A 19,323-nucleotide genomic window follows, 5' to 3' on the forward strand; every position below is an offset into this window, starting at 1 on the left:
TCCGGCCCAATCGCCTTCTAAATCCAGCCCGCGGACAGTCCGGGAATCAGCATGTTTTTTACATGAGTAGAATGTGTGCTTTTATTTAAAATGCATCTCTGGGTTATTTGTGGGCGTAGGAATTCGTTCTTTTTTTCTTTTTCTTTTCAAAATATAGTCCGGCCTCCCACAAGGTCTGAGGGACAGTGGACTGGCCCCCTGCTGAAAAAGTTTGCTGACCCTTGGTTTACTGCATTGTTACCCTGTGCCAGCCAGCAAGCACATGTCTTTTTATATGTGAAATCGGCTACTTAGGAGACCATAAATATTTCCCATCGAAAGAGGGAATGAGAGCTAAGCATACTATTCTTCAAGTGGGAAACCGGGAGGTGTAACAGTATTATAGTACTGTACATATCTATGCATATCTATTCAAAGGTACGCCCTATTGAATTCATTTGGACTGCAAGGGAAACATGTAGAGGATTGCAGGCTAAGGAACTGAAGCCACTTCTGGCTAATAACTTGGATAAATTCTTTTATCAGTCAATAAAATTATGTGTCACAGACAGAAGCAATGGAGGGTAGCATTTGCCTCACTATTCAACTAACTGTCATAAATAATTGTATTTGATGAAACAAAATAGGCAAGAATGCTTAACTGGAGTCAATCTATAATCCAGCTTTTATAGGCTAGCTGTGACTAGAGGAGGAGCTGCAAATTTGGAATGCTTCCACTGCCTCCAAGACTTACTTATTATTTTGGGTGGAAAGGTTATTTTTTTGCTAACTTCTCACTGGTAATCTCATTATATCTGTAAGTGAACTGGGAATTAGAAGTCCAGCTTGAAGAATGATTGGCAGAAGATGTAAACATTTCATATTTTCTGGATTAATTTTCATCAACATTAAAATGGTAAGTCCAAGCAGTTTATCTCTTAAACATTTTCAGAAATAACTTGCTGCCTATTGAATTAATAAATTTAAATTTATTCTCAATATTTTTTTAAAAAATACTCCTGTTTTTAAATGCTTTTGCTATTGCTATGTGCAGCTTGAGTCAAAACATGTTAATTGTAATATCTTGCCAATAAATTACTTATTTATTTTTGGTGCAAACCTCTTATAATACCATGCAACAGGAAAATGCATCTTTATTGCCATTTCAAAACTCAGGCAGTTTCAATCCACAAACAGTTTGAAAGGTATTTTGCAATTGGCTAAAAGTTCGTTTAATCTGTGATTCTGGTAATGGTTAATTTGTAACTCTGAAATCTCTTCTTGCTGTTAGAACCCTGGATTGAAAGCAGCGTTATGTGACCTCAGTACATTTATTTGGTGGCCATTTATTTAGAAAGCTGAGTAAGACCATTGATTTATCAAACTCAGTATTATCTATGCTAACTGGCAATGGCTCTCACCTGGGGTGTTCCCAGCCCTACCTTGAAATGCCAGGGGTTGAATCTGGGAGCTTCTGCATGCAAAGCATTGAGCCCATACTTCCTAGTAAGCTTTCTCTTGTGGCTTTCCATTCAGCTTGTCAGAAGTAAATTTGATCAGGTAGTTTGCTCCACTTAATCCTGACTCTCAGGTTTTCAGCTAGTGCACATTAGAACCAGTGCACATTGCATTCCTTTTCACATCTTTACACATCTTCCTTTACACATCTTCTTGCCAGAGATGGGAATCTGCATTTAGGTATGCAGATGCATCAGCAATATGAGAAGGAAGTTTTCCTGTGCATGAGATTTGATAGATTATGGGGACAAAACTTTAATTGAAAACAATGGTATTTACGTCCAGTTAATGTGTTTGACATTAGAATGCCTGTCTGTCCACAACTGGAAACTTTCCCTTTCTGGATCAATAGGCAGATTCAGGAGAGGAAGTTGAATTCATAATGTGATCTGCACACCAATGTCAAATCTCACCAATAGCTTTGTAGAAGGCGTGGATTTAACAAGTGAGAATAAAATAATATATTATTGTGATCGCTGTTTGTGCTTGTCTTGCTTAAGAAAATAATGGACTGTAATGCTGCAATCCTAAACTCTAGGTAGTAAATCCCATAGAATGTATTAAGACTTACTTACCTGTAAACTGCTTAGGAATCTGCTATTAAGGGGGGGGGATGCAAAAAGAGTTTTTCTCTGTGTTACTAATTGTCTGCCATCTTTTACAGATTCTTTCAGCGAACACAGGTAAAATCTGACAGGTATTTTTCTCTTGCTATTATTCTTTTTAGTGGGCCTCAGGAGAAAATTAAAGCCCATGTTTGGTAGACATCTTACTGTGAGTCAGTAAAACAGTGGCCATAATCCTAAAGATGAGGGGCGAGGATGAGAGTGCTATTAAAGGGCTAGAAATGGTGCAAAACCAATTTCTCAAAATACGGTTTTCCTTACCCAAGGGAACAGCAGCTAGATGGCCAGCGTTAACTGCAATAGCTGATAGCACCAGATTTAATTACTTGTAAAGACGCAGGTGGCACTGTGGGTTAAACCACAGAGCCTAGGGCTTGCCGATCAGAAGGTCGGCGGTTCGAATCCCTGCAATGGGGTGAGCTCCCGTTGTTTGATCCCAGCTCCTGCCAACCTAGCAGTTTGAAAACACGTCAAAGTGCAAGTAGATAAACAGGGACTGCTCCAAGCGGGAAGGTAAACAGTGTTTCCGTGCGCTGCTCTGGTTCACCATAAGTGGCTTAGTCATGCTGGCCACATGACCTGGAAGCTGTACGCCGGCTCCCGTGGCCAATAATGCGAGATGAGCGCTGCAACCCCAGAGTCAGTCACGACTGGACCTAATGGTCAGGGGTCCCTTTACCTTTACCTTACTAAAGACTGTCCTCCATGCCTTGTGAGCGCTTGCCAGAGCTGTGCAATGAAGAATTGGAAAACAGCCAATGGTGGAAATCTAACACCCAACGTTATTGGAACGCTTATTATTTCCATAAGCTAGGGGTTATTTCCATGGACAAATGCCAATTAAGGGATTGGTGCCACTGGACAGAATCACTACGTGATCTGCAAGTGATCAAATCCTCTAAATGCTCTCCTTTGTTCCCCCTTCTAATAACATTCAATTTTAGAGTCAGTTACCTGCCGAATCTCCAGCCAGCCTGACTTAGATTTACTTTTACTGAACGGCATTTTCAAGCTATACCCTCTGCCAACCTAGACTGATGATATAACAGGATACCATATGAAGGCAGACTCTGTATATGTGGGCAACCGCAGGTGGAAGACATCTTGCACTATTTACTAATTGCCCACTATACATTGGACCCAGGAGATGATATTTCACCTTACTGTCCATACAGGAAAGATGTCTCTCCCCAGCACAGAATATCCTATGGCTTCTTAGTGATGTAAATGCTTCAGTGACTCATAAAGTCACCCTTTTTGCTTTGGGAGCCAAAAAGATCAGTAAGAAGATCCTGGACAATATAGCAGCGAACTGTAAGGGAGATGCAGAGCTCTAAACAGAGGTCATTATTTGTGGCGTGACAACCCTTTTGCTTGTACTTATTTTTGATTCAGATTTGTCACGGCCAATGGCTAGTACAATAAAGTTATTTGGATTGGACTTAAAGTGTGTAGGTTGCATTAGGTTCCAAAACAATAAAAATTTGCACGTGAAGCTAGTAATTACAAACCCATGAATTAACAGGAATAACTACGGTACACAACAAATGCCTTTTAGTTTTATACCAGTTTAACTTCCAGGGCTTTCCTTTAAAAAAATCCAGGATACTTGTAGTTGTGTTAGAAACACCTAACTTCCTCACAAAACTATAGGATCCCAGAATTCCATGGGTGTTGGGAATGACTAATAAACTTACTGCTGATGTTGATATTTCCCTCAGCATTCTAGATTGTAGCCTATGGATGACAGCCAACTAAATCACAGAGCAGATCACTGAAATCAGTGGTCTAAAAGCCCTTTGTTTTCAGTGAGTCTACTCTTGAGTATGATTTTAATTGGACAACTCCCAGTGACTATTGCGTTGCAAGGTAAGGAGACTGACTGTTCATGTGTGTACTTTTGCAGGTTTCACTGTATCCATTTACGATGTGACGTCAAGAAGTGTTTATCTCCAATGGCCCAAATTCCCCGGAGCCTTTTCATATAGAGCCATGGCAACCCCTTTGAACACAGTGGGGCACTCCTCATCAGCCCATTTCAGTGATGTCACACTTGTAGGTGCTCTTGCACCTCTAGCTCCCAACACAATCCATACTGTGAAAGTGGACGCCATGGACAATAATGGAGTTATACTGGCCGAGGCTCAGACTATGCAGTTAACGGGTTAGTATGAGATGGTTCAAAGCAGAGTTGGGGAGCCTCAGGCCTAGGGGCCAAATGACAGGCCTCTCTATCTGACTTTTGGCCTCTCCATAGGCCACAACCTGTCCTGAGGCCATACCAGGACAAGCCTGCCGATGAGGCAAGGTGAGGCGATCGCCTTGTGTGGCAGGATCCACGGGGATAGCAGTTCTGGCCTCCAAAGAATGCATTTCCAGCTGCAGGCCAGATCTGCCTCCTCCTCAGGAGTCCCCCTGCCCTATGCCACCTCTATAGCAATTTCCTGGTGAATAAGAGAAGCTGATGGTCTCCTCCTGCCCTTGGGGAGCAAATGGCTGGGTCTGTCCTCTGGGGTCTCCTGGGGGGCTGGACCCTCCTAGCACAATTCAGAATGTGCTTCTTTCCCTCGCCCCACAACAGGTAAGGTTGACTTGATTCCCCCCTCCTTGTTCCCAATGTAGAACTGTGGATGCACTGTGGTCTAAACCACTGAGCCTCTTGGGCTTGCCGATCAGAAGGTTGGCACTTTGAATCCCTGCGACGGGGTGAGCTCCCGTTGCTTGGTCCCTGCTCCTGCCAACCTAGCAGTTCGAAAACATACCAGTTTGAGTAAATAAATAGGTACCGCTGCAGTGGGAAGGTAAATGGTGTTTCTGTGTGCTCTGGTTTTTGTCACGGTGTTCCGTTGCACCGGAAGCAGTTTAGTCATGCTGGCCACATGACTCAGAAAACTGTCTGTAGACAAACCCTGACTCCCTTGGCCTGAAAGCGAGATGAGTGCTGCAACCCCATAGTCGCCTTTGACTGGACTTAACCATCCAGGGGACCTTTACCTTTACATTTGCCTTTGAATGTAGAATTTACTCACCCCCTCGGTCCTGATGAAGATATTTCCCCTTTGTTCCCGATGTAGATCTTTACTTACCCCTCCTTCCCTGGCATGGGGGCCTCACAATTTTGTGGCTCATCTCAGGTGCCATAATGTATCAGGCTGGCCATCTTTTGCCATCCCTGTTCTACTGCCTTCTTACTGGCCAGGAAAGAGGGTGGTGTGTGTGTGTGTGTGTGTGTGTGTAAACCTCTGGCTTTTGCATGCCTCAAATGTAGCCTACAGTACAAAGGTAAGTCACGTCCATTACTCTACCCACTTTTGCTTCTGTACCTGCCCATTCCTAACATGCGCAGCTTGTAAAGCTGCCCACAAGATAAAGTGGTCCTCCCAGCTGAAAAATGTTTCCCACCCCTGGTTTAAATAAGTAGAGCTGATTTATATATTCTTCTATGGTCCCAATAAAAGCTACCAGGGTTTTTCAGTCTTATATTATAAGAAGACTGAAAAAGATTCATAATATTATATGAATCTTTAACAGAAAAAAGAAAAAGAAAAATGCTGCTGTTCTGAATACAGTGGTACCTCGACATCCGAATGACTCGACTTCCGAAGTCGGCAAACCCAGAAGTTTTTTCACCACGTGCACGTTCTGCGCCTGCGCAGAAACGGTGTGTGTGGTCTGCACATGCGCAAAGTGCAAAATTGCACTTCACTCATGCGCACAATGGACGCTTCAACAACTGAAGGTTTCTACTGTATAGTCAAGCTGCATAAGGCTGAAATCGTATATAACAACCATGGAACTCTATGGGATGGACTTCTAGGTATGCATGCATAGGACCAGGCTAAAAATCCTATCAAAGTCAGTGAGACATAGCAACCTAACTTTGAGCAGGATTGCACCAATGGCACTGTGAAACTTCACCAGATGTAGGCATTTGATTACAAATCCCTTTTGCACCAGGTTGGGAGAGGGAGTTTGGATTGTGCAGAGGCATTGCTCTGCCTAGTCCTGCAAGTCTCTGCCTACAGAGTGAGGCTGGCGTCGTTCCAGTGGTACAGAGCACCCTTTTCTGCCCATTGAATGGACTAGTGGAAGTGCCACAGTGGAAGGTCCCAAAATGGGTTGGAGAGAGGGAGCAACTGAGCCAGTCAGGGATCCATTGGATTCCATGATGGCTCCACTGCTTTCATGTGATGGCATCAGGCCTGATATGGTTCTGATTGCTGTGCCAACATCTGAGAAATGGGTAGCAATGCTTCTTTATTAATTTTTTTTTAAAGAATGCTTTGCATACTTCCACATTGTAGGAAAGGGGGACATATCTAACCAGCTGGCTGACTAGCACTGGATGAAAGAATGTCTTGGCTTAATACAATGGAAATATTGTTCAATAAGAGCTTGTTGTGCTTGCAGAAGAACAGCTCCTGTAATATTGCCAAGCTCTCTGAAACACTATTTTTATTTGTTATGAAATTGCTGGCTGTGTTTCAAAATGCAAGCTTACATTTTGGATGCCTTTTTATTTAATTCTATTTAATGTTATTTCTTAATTTAGTTAAACAGAGTATAAGTCACAGCCATGTTATAGGCTCTTACTCCTCCTTTTGTTTTGTTTTTAAACCTCTACTTCCAGACTGCTTGTATTGAATCATTTTTATCTGAATTAAAAATGGGGATACTTCAATAATTTACTTCACTCTTACACTTGGATAGGTTTCGTTCTACATTGTGTAAAGGGTCCCACTTCCAATGTTACTGCATGAAGCACTGTTCTTACAGGGACACAAGCAAATTCCCCAGCCCCAGCAGATACAAGGCAAGGCCAGGACAATTAATCACTACAACAGAAAGTAACTTTCTTTGTGGTTGGGTGCTCTTAACTTATAGGAGCTTTTGATTATTTGATTAATTTATTCTCTTTACAGCACTCCAGCATTTATCTTACAGACACAGTTTGGGGAATTTTTGTTTTCTCACATACTGAATATGAGGCACTAGATGTAAAATATCTCAAGCGCCGAAACACTTAAGTCAGTGATTTTTGGACTTTCTATCTTCAAGGGACCCTTGAAAGCTTAGTGAGTTGCAAAGGATTTGGTGCAAAATCCAGGGCATATACATGAGCCACTGAAAGAGCCTATCACAATCCCCCTGTATGAGCAGAGGTTAGGAATACTGTATAGGAAGGTGCGTTATACCAGATCAGACTATTTGTCCATGTAGCCCATAATACTTTGACTGACAGTAGCTCTCCAGAGGCTCTTGCAGAGGTCTTTCCCACTATCTGCTGCCTGATTCTTTTTGACTGGGCCTGCCAGGGATTGAACCTGAGATGTTCTGCATGCAAAGCATGCATTCTACTGTGTCCCTCTTCTAGAACACAACCAACACTTCACAGTGGCTCCACATTGCAGAGGTCATTCCTAGTCAGCAAGCTGTCCTCAGGTAAGCTTGTCTTTCCTACTGAGGTTGTCATTGAGGACCCCCTGAGTGGCTTCCAATAATTTCCCAGAACCTAGTTTGAAAACTTCTAATGTGTGTAATCCATAGCTGTCAAGTTCTCCCCTTTTTAAGGGAAATTCCCTTATGCTGAATAGGCTTCCTCGTGAGAAAAGGGAAAACTTGACAGCTATGGTGTAATCTGTTTTAACTATGGATCTGTACATATCCCAGCCTTCTGGGCTCCAAAGGATCTAAAGCATATTCCATTGGTGTGCAGTACAGATGTGACTCCTATCTTCATCCCTGGAACTGCCCAATTACTTTATCCAATCCAAATTAATAAATCACCCAGCAATGTACCAGATGTTGCTGTACCAATAGCCAATGCAGTCACACCTGTACAATGGCTCTGTGCCATAAATTGTAGAGTGCCAAAACCTCTGGCTAAATGATATGTGTGAATTAGGAACCCTTAGCATGCCTGCAGGTCCTGCAATGTTTTCTTCTATACTGCTCAAGTGCTTTTCCTGTACTCACCAGGTCAAAGAGGAATGCACTTTTTAAGGCATACATTGCCTGTCTTGTTCATGCACTAGAGACTGCTAAGCTAATATGTTACCAACAGAATAATGAGAAATGAAAAGAGAGCCATAAAAACCATGTCTTTCTGGAGCTGATACTTTGGGAATAAACAGTCACATTCAGCTATGCAAAGTCATGCCCTTGCATGTCAACATGTTATTCATTTTCTTTTCTTTTTTAAGCTCCTGAGATTCCGACTATTGAACAAGCTTATTCAAAATTGAGTAACAGTATCACAGTGGAATGGGCATCTGTTGCGGGGGCTTCGAGTTACCTGCTGACAGCACAGGACGGAGAATCATTCATTGAAACAGTAGTCACAAACTCACCAGGCACTGTGACTGGGCTGAAGGCTGCTACACTGTATAAAATCACAATCCGATCTATAAACACTGGAGGAAGAAGCCAGCCTTCACCTTCAAAGAAAGCAAAGACAGGTATCTTTCCCTCTCATTTAGACACCACAGATGTTCGGTATTAAGGATACATTCACAACCAAATTGTTTCACATCCTTCCTCATTCATTTTAATCTGACTTCTGATTTAAGTTTGGAAGGAAGACTACACTAATAACCTTGACTAACTCTCTATTTATTGGAATCAACACAGAGAATACCTCCTTTTTATCTTTCTAGGTCCCTCATTGGCTTTTGACGCAGGTTCATTACCATGCAAGAAAGAGCCTTTACAGTGGTGGCACCGTTTTTGGAATGATCTCTCCAAGAAAGCACACTTGGTGCCTTCACTGTCAGTTTTTTATGCAGCAGGCTAATATATATATTTATTATACAGGTCTTTGCAAATTAAGTGACCCTCTACTGTGCTTCTCATATTTTAGTAGGTAGGCTAGGGCTTTTCACTATTGTATTGTTGGATGAGGTTTTTAACAATTTTGTATTGGATTTAATTTGTCTGCATTTTAATTGATCTTATCTGTATTCTGTATTCTGAAGTTGCTTTGAAACTTTGTAAAAACCAGGTAAACAACAACAACAACCTTGCTGGTTCCTCCTCAAAATCTTGGCATCTATGGAACATGAAACTGTTTCTGTTCTACTGTTTCTCTAGGCCTTTCCAGACAGTGGAGCTTGGTGAATATTATTTAACACTTAGGCATCTGCCCCACCCTGTCCCCCTTTGCGCTTTTCATAAGTATTTTCTTTTGTCTGTGTTGTTCAATTAATAGCCATATGATGCTGGAAGAGATCATCTGAATCATCTGATCATATTTTTCCTATATGGACCATAGCTGCCAAGTTTTCCCTTTTCTCGCGAGGAAGCCTATTCAGCATAAGGGAAAATCCCTGTAAAAAAGGGATAACTTGGCAGCTGTGATATGGACCCCTCCCTATGATCTATTTTTGTCTGACAGGGAGGCAGCAGCAATTAATGTATTGGACCATCCCTGGCATTCATTTTACAAGGACTGTTTACTGAGCTGTGGTTATTTGTATGCTTGCTTCACAACTGATAGGTGTATACCATTTTGTACTCGAGTGTATACATACCTTAGTACAAATCACCAAGTGGGAAACAGCTCTAATGATGCAAACATAGATTGATATATTGTCCACATCTGCACAGGTACAAAATCCCACTAAACCTAACGATTTTTTTGCTTATTCACAGTGCTCGCTGCACCAATCCTGACAGCAAGTTCCCAAAGTTATGACAACATTGTTGTGAGTTGGAGAGCTGTATATATGGCTGTTGGATTCTTCGTGTCTATCATGAGATCTGATGGTTTGGGGAGCATGTTGAAAGAAAACACCACAAACAACTCCCTGATATTTTCTAGTCTAGACCCAGGAACTCTCTATACTATCAAGGCACATGCTTGGGATGCTAATGGGATACCTGGAGATGACTTCACCTACAACCAAAGAACAAGTAAGTAAGAGGAAACTGGAAAGCCAAGCCAACACTTGCTGTCAAGGAGGAGTCAGATAAATGTGACAATCAGTAAAGAAAGGTTTACACCTATGGCACTACTCATGGACTTAAAACGAAAGGGGAAAGAGTTTGAATGACTATTTAGTTTCCAATGTAACTGCATAAATTTGTCCTGGCCATTGGAGACAGTGGGTTTTATCCAATGAAGTCATTGCATGAGTGGAATGCCTCTCCTCCTGCTGCACGCCCCTGCACCCCTCCCATACCTGCTCTGCTGGTTTCCCCAACCCTCTGGAGCAGATTTGAGAGAGCTGCAGGCAGTGCATGGGAGAGAAAAAGGAGAGGAGGCTCCACTATATGAGCATTCTGCTAGTATGGGGATTTCATTGGATTTGACCTAATAAAAGAGGAGTTGCATGTAATCCCTGTGCATTTTTAAAAATCAAGCATAAAACCATGCACATAAAATCAGCACCAGATAGATATATACCATTTGTGTCTGGAACACCATTCAGCCTTATTTTTATTTGAGAGATTTATTTTGTTTGTTTTGTTTTGTTTTGTTTTAGGGCCTCATGCACCGGGAGATGTTCAAGTGGTTTTTGACAGTGGAACGTTGCGAGCTGCTGTTTCGTTCACGCTCGCAGAAGGTGCTTCCAGTTACCTCATTGCAGCCCACAGTGGCACCTCCAAAGTAAACTGCAGTACATTGTCCAGTTCCTGCACGATTCCATCGCTTGAGTGTGGGGTGGAGTATTCCCTGTCTGTTGTAGCAAGCAATGAGGCTGGTTCCAGCACACCTACAGAAGCTGTGACTTTCAAGACTGGTACGTGATCTTTAGCAACTCATATGCACTGTTCATGGTGTATGGAGGAGTGTATGGTTTGAAGAATAACGCAAGCTTAATGCAATTGCCAATGGATGATAGGTGTCAGGGAAAAGAGATAATAGTTTCTGCTTTCTTTTAAAGAAAATACAGTGATTGCGTAGGGGGGAAAGACAAGTAAATGGTGCATGATAGATGTTTATAAAAAGATGAATTTAGTAGAGGAAATTGATTTTGAGAAACTTTTCACTATTTGTCTAGTCTAAGGAACAGAAAAAAATGAATGTGGAGGCGGGAAACATTGTTCAGTAGCCATTATAACTTATTGTAATTAATTATTTCAGTGACTGTATTTCAGGAAAGGGGAACCTTTGGTCCACCAGATGTCGCCATCTGGTCCCAGTCCCATGCTGTATATATAATTGGATATTGGATGCTGGGGACAAACAACAGTGGGAGGGCTATTGTCTTTTTGCCCTGCTGTTGGGCCTTTGAGAGGCACCTACGGTAGCTGGCTGCTGTTGGGGATAGTATGCTGGGCTAGACAGACACTTTGTCTTTATCCTATGTTCATAAAAGTGAAGATGATTATTTGAACAGGAAGCAAACAGGAAGCAAATCAGGAACATTTTTGTTGGGTTAATTTGCATGACAGTTTTGAAATGACTCAGATGTTCACGCTTTCAGTGTATTTCTGAATCTTGCAGTCTCTATGCATGTCTGAGTCTTCAAGCCTGTCTGCACCCTTTCCCTGTTCTGATCATTTTAGTACCAGAAGGTGATTGCAAGATCAATATGTGCTAACAAACCGCACAACAATGTTCAAAAAGTGGGTGCAGAATGAAAGGTACAAGCTCCAGTTACTTCTCCACCTTCCAGGTGTTGAGACAGGCTTAGCACAATAATCTGTTTCTCAATACACAGCCCAGCTTTTTGGTATGTGTGTGGATGATTCCCTCCTAACACACAACATACCCAGCAATGTTGCTGCTGCTTAATGAAATGGTCCTAAATTGAAAAATGCATGCCAAATTATAAAGGCAGGCTTGTGGTAGATGCCTCTGCTTCTGGGTTAGTGCTGCTGCTTTTGCTCATAAGTGAGATCACTAATATCCCTGGAAAGGGCAGGTATCTTTTCCTTCAAAAACGTCTACTGATAATGACATCTGCTGTGCAAATTGCACAGCATGGATTGATCTTTGCAGTCACTATAATTAGCTGTATGTGCTCTGGGGCACAGCAAGAGCTGAAACCTTCAGCACATGTGGACTTATTAGATCAGATGTTCTACAAAAGCATATCCAACCCATTGGTTTATGCACCAGTTGGGGATTTCCTAATTGTCTTATTGGAGTTTTCTAATAGCTGCGCTATTCAACTATGAGAATCTGAAAATTATTTTTTGTTGAAAATTTGACTTTTCAGTCCCTTGTGCTCCAGAAAGTATCATAATTGAAGAGGATGAGCCAGGCTACATGGCAGTGTCATGGTCAGATGTTGACCTGGGTGATTATTATGTGGTCTTTGTGAAAAGCGATGATGGCTTGGAGGTGCACTGCAACACATCACATACCCAGTGTCACTTCCAATCAGACTGCGGCTTCACCTATTTTATTAGTGTCTTTGCCTATAACAAGGCAGGGCAGAGTCCATTAGGTGACATATTTAACTATACCACAGGTAAGTGCCAATTTATTTTTTCCATGTATATTTGGTGTATCTGCATGGGCATTATATGAAGCTAGAAACAAGCTTTGAGTGGTGAAATAGCTCTGTGCTTGTGTGTTTGTGAACTCACATGTTTATTAAGATGAAATGGAATATAAGGGATTTGAAGATGAGGCAAAGTAGCTTCACCTTTACATAACAGTTAGGGCTGGTGGCAAGTAGGTGACCCAGCAAAAATTAGCACTCTAAGACAGGGGTTTTCAACCAGGTCCCTATCGCCCACTAGTGATCATTTCAGGATTCTAGGTGGGCAGTAGGGGGTTCTATGGCACAAGCTGAATCCTCCTTCCATCGAGCACTGATGGGCGGTAAGGAAATTTTACCACCAAGAAAGATGTATTAGTGGATGGTAAGTATAAAAAGGTTGACTGCCCCTGCTCTAGGAGCTTCACTATCTGTTCCTGAAGGATGAATGGCTCAGACTAAGAAGCCAAGCTAGTCTCATCTCTCCTCCAGACAGCCTATTTATTTAGCTTTCATCTTGAATTGCTTACACAAAGCTTACATGCTGGGTAGATTTTGTCCAGTCTTAAGTGAGCATCCATTCTAATTTTTTATGGGGTGTGTTCACACTTCCTATTATCTCACACTTTTTAACACTTTCCAGACTGTAAAAATACCATTTTTGGGGAAGTGGTTTTGTCCTGCTAGGGTGACAGAATGCTTTCATCCACTTAAATCTGCAAACTTAAAGTACTGGTATGTATTTGAATCCATTCCAGAAAATACAGACCACCAGTAACTTAATAGGACAAGGTGGTACCCTATTAGTGTCGTATAATATGAAGCCTGCTGAGTTAATAGCTGCATCCCCACCACCTGCAGTGATGGTGATGAAGCGTGCAGCAAAATGTGGATCAGCAGTCCATTTGTTAAGCTACCAGCATAGTGCAGAGATGAAGATCCCAGGGCCCCAGAGTCTGTGTTTTGAGATTCTTGTCCAAGTGACTTCACATAATGATAATTGCATCAAGAAGTATTTGGATAACCTCTAATATATTCCTATATATTGCACTGATCCTGGCCTGACTGCACCAGCTGCTGCTTAGTTTCCAGGCCCAATTTCAAAGTGCTGGTTTTGACCTATAGAGCCTTAAATGGCTCAGAACTACGGTACAATACCTCAGGGACCGCCTCTCTCTATATGAACTGATGCAGACCTTGCAACCACCATCTGAGGCCCTTCTTCGTGTGCCCCCTCCACGAGAGATCCAAAGGGTGGCAACACAGGAATGGGCTGTTCCTGCAGTGGCAACTCATTTGTAGTGTGCACTCCCCAAGGAGGCTTGCCTGGCACCTTCATTACATATCTTTAGGCACCAGGTGAAAATGTTTCTCTTCAACTGGATGTTGCACTGATTAACATTCTATGGCCTTCTGTGTGTCAGTGAGAGTGGTGTTATTGGTTTGTTTTGCTTGTGTTTTAATTTTAATATATATTTTGTGTTGCCGTTTTGTATTTCTGTTGTGAACCGCCCTGTGATCTTCCAAAGAAAGGCGGTATGCAAATTGAATGAATGAATAATAAAATAAATACTGCTGCATTTCCACTCTTTTTCCTTTAGCACCTTGCTGCCCCAGTGATGTTAACCCAGTGTTCATTTCTAGTGATACAGTTCAGATTGTTTGGTCTCCTGTCCGTGGTGCTGAAATGTATGAAACCAAAGCTGTGGATTGGACCAACGAATTGCTATGCAATGATACTGCGACAGTTTGCACCCTTTCTGCACTCCAGTGTAACACCCAGTACAATATAACTGTTTATTCATTCAGTGAAATTAGAGGCAGCAATACATCATGCACATCTAAACATGTGGCGACAGGTACTATTTCAGTTTACAATTTACAAGTTTCAGTTTACAAGTTAAAAAGCTGTACAAGCTGTAAAGGTGAATCAGTACTGCATTGTAACTCATATATTGGAAATATTGGAACTGAACTGAGTATATTTGCCATACTGTTTTGAGTGGAAGGAAATATCTAGTGGAATTTCTGAGTTCAGACTGCTTTCTGTTTCAAAATCTGATCTCTGTTTTGCACATTCATCAGTCTCATGTATGTTTTGCTGGATTGCACCACTCCCAGACTGCACTTCTGGGAGATAAAATATTTGAGTGCTCTCCCATTTTAAATATTTTGCATATATAAAGCTAACACGTCAGGGACATTTTGAGATAGCATTCCCCCAACACACTAGCTCTGAATATGCAGGACAGTTTTGTTTCTGCTGTTCTGACATCTTAACTACACTCAAGCTGTGTGTTTTGACTCTGGGATTAACATTTCCAGTAGGCATTTTGATTTGCAAAACTTTAGGTCACGGATTCCTTTAGAGCTGCAATCCTATCCATTCTTGTAATGTAAATGCTAAGTATGATTTACTGCCTACTTCAAATAAAAATGTTCATTGCTGTTGTTACAGCTGCTAACAACTGTGTCTCAAAGGAGTTAAAAAAAACCTTTCACTATAGTCTGCCAAACCAAACAGAACATGGATCTAATGCCTTTGGTTTTGGGGCAGGTCTTTGTATCAAGAATGGGAAACTGGCCCTTCAGATGAAGCTGGGCTCCAGTCTCTATCTACCTCTGCTAACATGGCCAATGGTCATGAATGATGGAGTCCAACAACTTATGGAAAAACCCCATTCCCCATCCTTGCTGTATATATCATCATTGTACAACAACTTGTTGCACTGTGCTCCTGAGTTTGCACATAAAACACTATGGCATTATGGCTGCTAAGCCGCTACTAACCCCTCTAATGTGGTACCCTAAGACCTTTTATGACTTTCAACTGATTGTGCTATGGAGAATGTATTTATTTCAAGGTTGGTTTTCTAAAGGCTGAAAATACACCCACATGCAAATTTAAGTGAAATGTTTCGGGAGGGGAGCAAACCTTGGACAGAGAGGATACAGCCTTTGTAATACTGGGTTTCTTTAAAAGATCGTATTATTAATAATCCACAGGTGTCTTAGTGCAACATAAAATCCATAAATAAGAATGCAGTTTGAATTTGCTCCATCTAAAATCTTTCAGCTCCATGTAGTCCGGAAATAATAAGTGTCTCAAAGGATGCTCTTTCTGTAATTAGTGTGCACTGGCATGCCAATAATGATGAAGCGATGTACACAGTCACTGCCAAAGGAGAAGCAGGAATTTGGCATTGTACAAGCTCGGGAAATTCATGCACCATCCATAATCTTCCATGTGGGTCACTGTTCTCTGTCAGCACTGTAGCAAGCACAGAAGCAGGTCACAGCTTGCCTAGTTACAGTGTGCCCTTGGAGACAGGTAAGTTACAATTGCTGAGATGTTATTTACCTTTTAGGTATCGCTCCCATTTTATAACGGGACAGCAGGTCATCATCTGAGCTGAAGTTTGAACCAAGGTCGCCCAAATACAACATCTGCTGGCTAACACTGACTTCTCCTTATGTATCACAAGGATAGATTGGGTGTCATAGTACATGCAATATGTCAAAGGATATTCAAAGTATATACAAACAGTTGATCAAATATACAGTGAGCGATTGGACCAGCTCATACTGCCTCCTCGGGTACCAGGGGTGGACTTAAGTCTTTCAGATTTCAGTGGCGCTCTGTGTGAGGCCAAAATTTGGCACCCCTATACAGTAGTCTGCCTTCCATTCTGCTCATGTACAACATTAATTTCAGTGGGTCTAGTCACTAAATCCCACCCATGATGTATCATGGATCAATGATTAGATTATTAAACATCTTCTAAATTTAATGAAAATGTATGTGTATTTTTTAAAAAATTCATATAAAGTTTGCATGGAGATTAAATATAAATTAGTCTCAGTAATGACTTATGTCTGCCAGCAAGGCCAGCTATTCCATTTGATGCGTGTAGGTGGCCATATGGGGCAGAGATGGGGAACCTCCAGATGCTGTTGGAGTCCATCAGTCCCAGCCAGAATGGCCAATGGTCATGGATAATGGGAGTTGTAGTTCTAGGTTCTCCATCCCTGATCTAGGGTGATTGAAGGAAAAAATACGATGCAGGAAATAAAAAGTGGGGGTGGGGTAGTATTTAACATATAAATATAAAAAATCAGCACAGTATATTTATTCTCAGTATATTTATGGTGGCAGCTAGTCTGCCTGGTGGAACCTTTTCCTTTATATCCTTATCAGTGGTTGCTATAGAAATTTGGAAGGCATAAATTATTTATGGTGCTAAGCTCCTTTCTTTTGTTACAGAATGTACTGCAACAGCATACCTGCACCTATTATTTGCCCATGACACCATACAGAACCCCCGTTTTGTTCTGTGTTTACCTGATATATGTCCTTTATATCTATTAGAAACTGCAATGAATAAATAAATAAAATAGTGACCAGTTAAAAGGCTTGTGATGCAGGCTGCAATTGGGAATCATTTTAAATTTTCAACTAAGGTGCCAAAATATCCCCATAGAATGTAGTTCTGTGCATGGAGTAAATACACACGCAATCACTTACTAAGTATTTTGTTCTTTCAAGCACCTTGCTGCCCAGTGGATCTCACAGTAACTCAAGTGACACAGTCTGTAACAAACATCAGCTGGTCTATTGGGACCGGCGCAAAGACGTACATAACAATTCTGGAATCGCACCAAGGACGTGCCAGGTGTCACACACTCCAAAACTATTGCCTCTTGGGATGCATTACATGTGGAACCAACTACAGTGTGTCTATCAAAGCGATCAGTGAAACAGGCTTAACATCAGATTGCATATACAAAGGATTTTCTTCTAGTAAGTATGTGAAAATGTATTTTTAATTAAAAAGTACCTGCATGGTATTTCTACATTTCCACCCTCATATTAAATGCTCAATCTATGCTCATTGGTTTGGATCCTGAAGTTAGACGGAAGCTTGCCCTCCCTTCCTGCGTGTCTCTTTCCAGAGGGTTAAGACTCCTGAGTGGTGTGGACTATGGAATGCTGTGGAGAACAGAGGAAACAACATTGGGCAAAAAAAGGCGAGGCATCTTTCCTTGCTTTGGGCAATTTTCCTCTTTCTACAGCAGGAAACCCCCCCCCCCATCCCATCCTGCACTGTTCAGGAGGGTCCCATGACACTCTTGAGACTTTTCAGAGGGAACCAGAGGGCTGAAAAAGCTTACTTATGGGAACCCACTTCTGCTTGCGGTTGTCTGGGCCTAGCCATTCCTAGATTACCAAACTGTCCTAGACATTTCCTAAAAGCTTACACTTTGAGAGAACCTATGGTACTTTATTAGGACACTCTGAAAATTTTCTCTATTTCAATTGATAAAAAAAGAAATCTGACCACTTTCTCGTCTATCCCCAAAGAGGAATGAGCAAACTGAACTCCATGTTCTTGGTTGTTTTCCTCCTTTAGGTGCTTGCTGCCCTTCTGGGGTTAAGCTATATAGACTGGGCAACAATGGCATACGAATATACTGGCGGACATCCAAAGGTTCAATCAACTATAGTACAGATCTTTATGGCTCAAAAGGAAATTTCACCTGTACACCACACACAGACCTGACTTATTGTGATATTACCGAGATACCCTGTGGCGATGTCTATACAGTTGTGGTGTCACCTGTAACTGATAGCGAGGGATCAAAACCTGCATTTTGTCCTAAGAAGATATATTCAGGTAATGACTTGTGGGCCTTTGGCAGTAATGGCAAAAGGGGACAGAAGCTGGGCCTCAAGATAGTGGAAGTGAAGAAAATTAAAACTGGGGACTCCTTGAAACAGTCTACACTTGGTGGCTGCTGCACAGAGCTCTTATCACATGAAATCTCCATGCCATTGTCAAGCCAGTTTTGGTGATGGGTTATAGTGGCATGGCAACTGTCTCTACCTGAAGGTGTGTGGGCATGATTCCATTTTATTCATCTTAGCCACTGTTGCATCTGATGAAATCAACTCATCCATAAAAGCTTATGCCAAAATAAATGTATTCTACTTTAGGGTCCTGCAAGACTCTCGTTTTTGCATGGATTATGGTTTCTGTGAGCTACCTTTAAACACAATAGAACTGCTGATACTGCAGTGGGTAGCAGAGTATTTCTAGAAAATACCTATAGTAGCTTGTCAACGATCCCCTCCCCCCAGTCCAGACATGTGCTTGCCAGTGAAGACTGATCTGAATTATACAGATTTGTGGGGAAATTGCTAATCATTCTCCATACAGGTAATATAATATTGGTATTTATTCAGAACACAGCTATTGTTGCAATTCTACCCATTTATTGACTGAATCTTAGTCAAAACTCCAATTCATTGCATTTTTGAATTTTCAAGTTAAAACCATCACTTTAAATTAAAACAAATTGGTTATGCTTCCCCCCCCCCCAAGTTATATTGTGATATCCTCTTTGGAAAGCACCATTCAATGATTCTTTCTAGGGGTGTGTGTGTGTGTGTGTGTGTGTGTGTGTGTGTATATATATATATATATGTAATTTTGCATTTCATTTTCTAGTGACATGCTCCGGAAGTTCAGTAGGAATGGGTAAGTGAATGTATCAAATTCCTTTTCTAATAAATCAATATATTTTACCTAAGCTGAAAATCCTTTTAAATAACTTTTGGGATTTTCTATTTTTTAAAAAATCAATTTTATCAGAGGCTGAATTGCACTGTTTTATTTTCCATATGTCTTTCAAAGAAATATATCATGGTCAATAAAGTTTGGGTTGTATCCAATGGTGTCACTCAGATTATAGCAAGGCCTTCATCA

The 19,323-nt window shown here is 41.5% G+C and overlaps 1 protein-coding gene across 1 annotated transcript; it reads left to right on the top strand.

Annotated features, from left to right (window-relative positions):
* The first annotated feature begins 832 nt into the window (after positions 1-832).
* FNDC7 (fibronectin type III domain containing 7) lies at positions 833-18,410 on the top strand. Its single transcript, XM_035123010.2, has 11 exons — positions 833-895; positions 2,162-2,180; positions 4,030-4,287; positions 8,327-8,581; positions 9,774-10,034; positions 10,607-10,864; positions 12,290-12,544; positions 14,158-14,415; positions 15,633-15,887; positions 17,103-17,357; positions 17,968-18,410. The coding sequence occupies exons 1-11, from the start codon at positions 833-835 to the stop codon at positions 18,408-18,410; spliced, it is 2,580 nt and encodes an 859-aa protein (XP_034978901.2).
* The last annotated feature ends 913 nt before the right edge of the window (positions 18,411-19,323 follow it).

The sequence above is a fragment of the Zootoca vivipara genome, chromosome 7 (genome assembly GCF_963506605.1).
Source record: "Zootoca vivipara chromosome 7, rZooViv1.1, whole genome shotgun sequence".
Classification (NCBI taxonomy): Eukaryota; Metazoa; Chordata; class Lepidosauria; order Squamata; family Lacertidae; genus Zootoca; species Zootoca vivipara.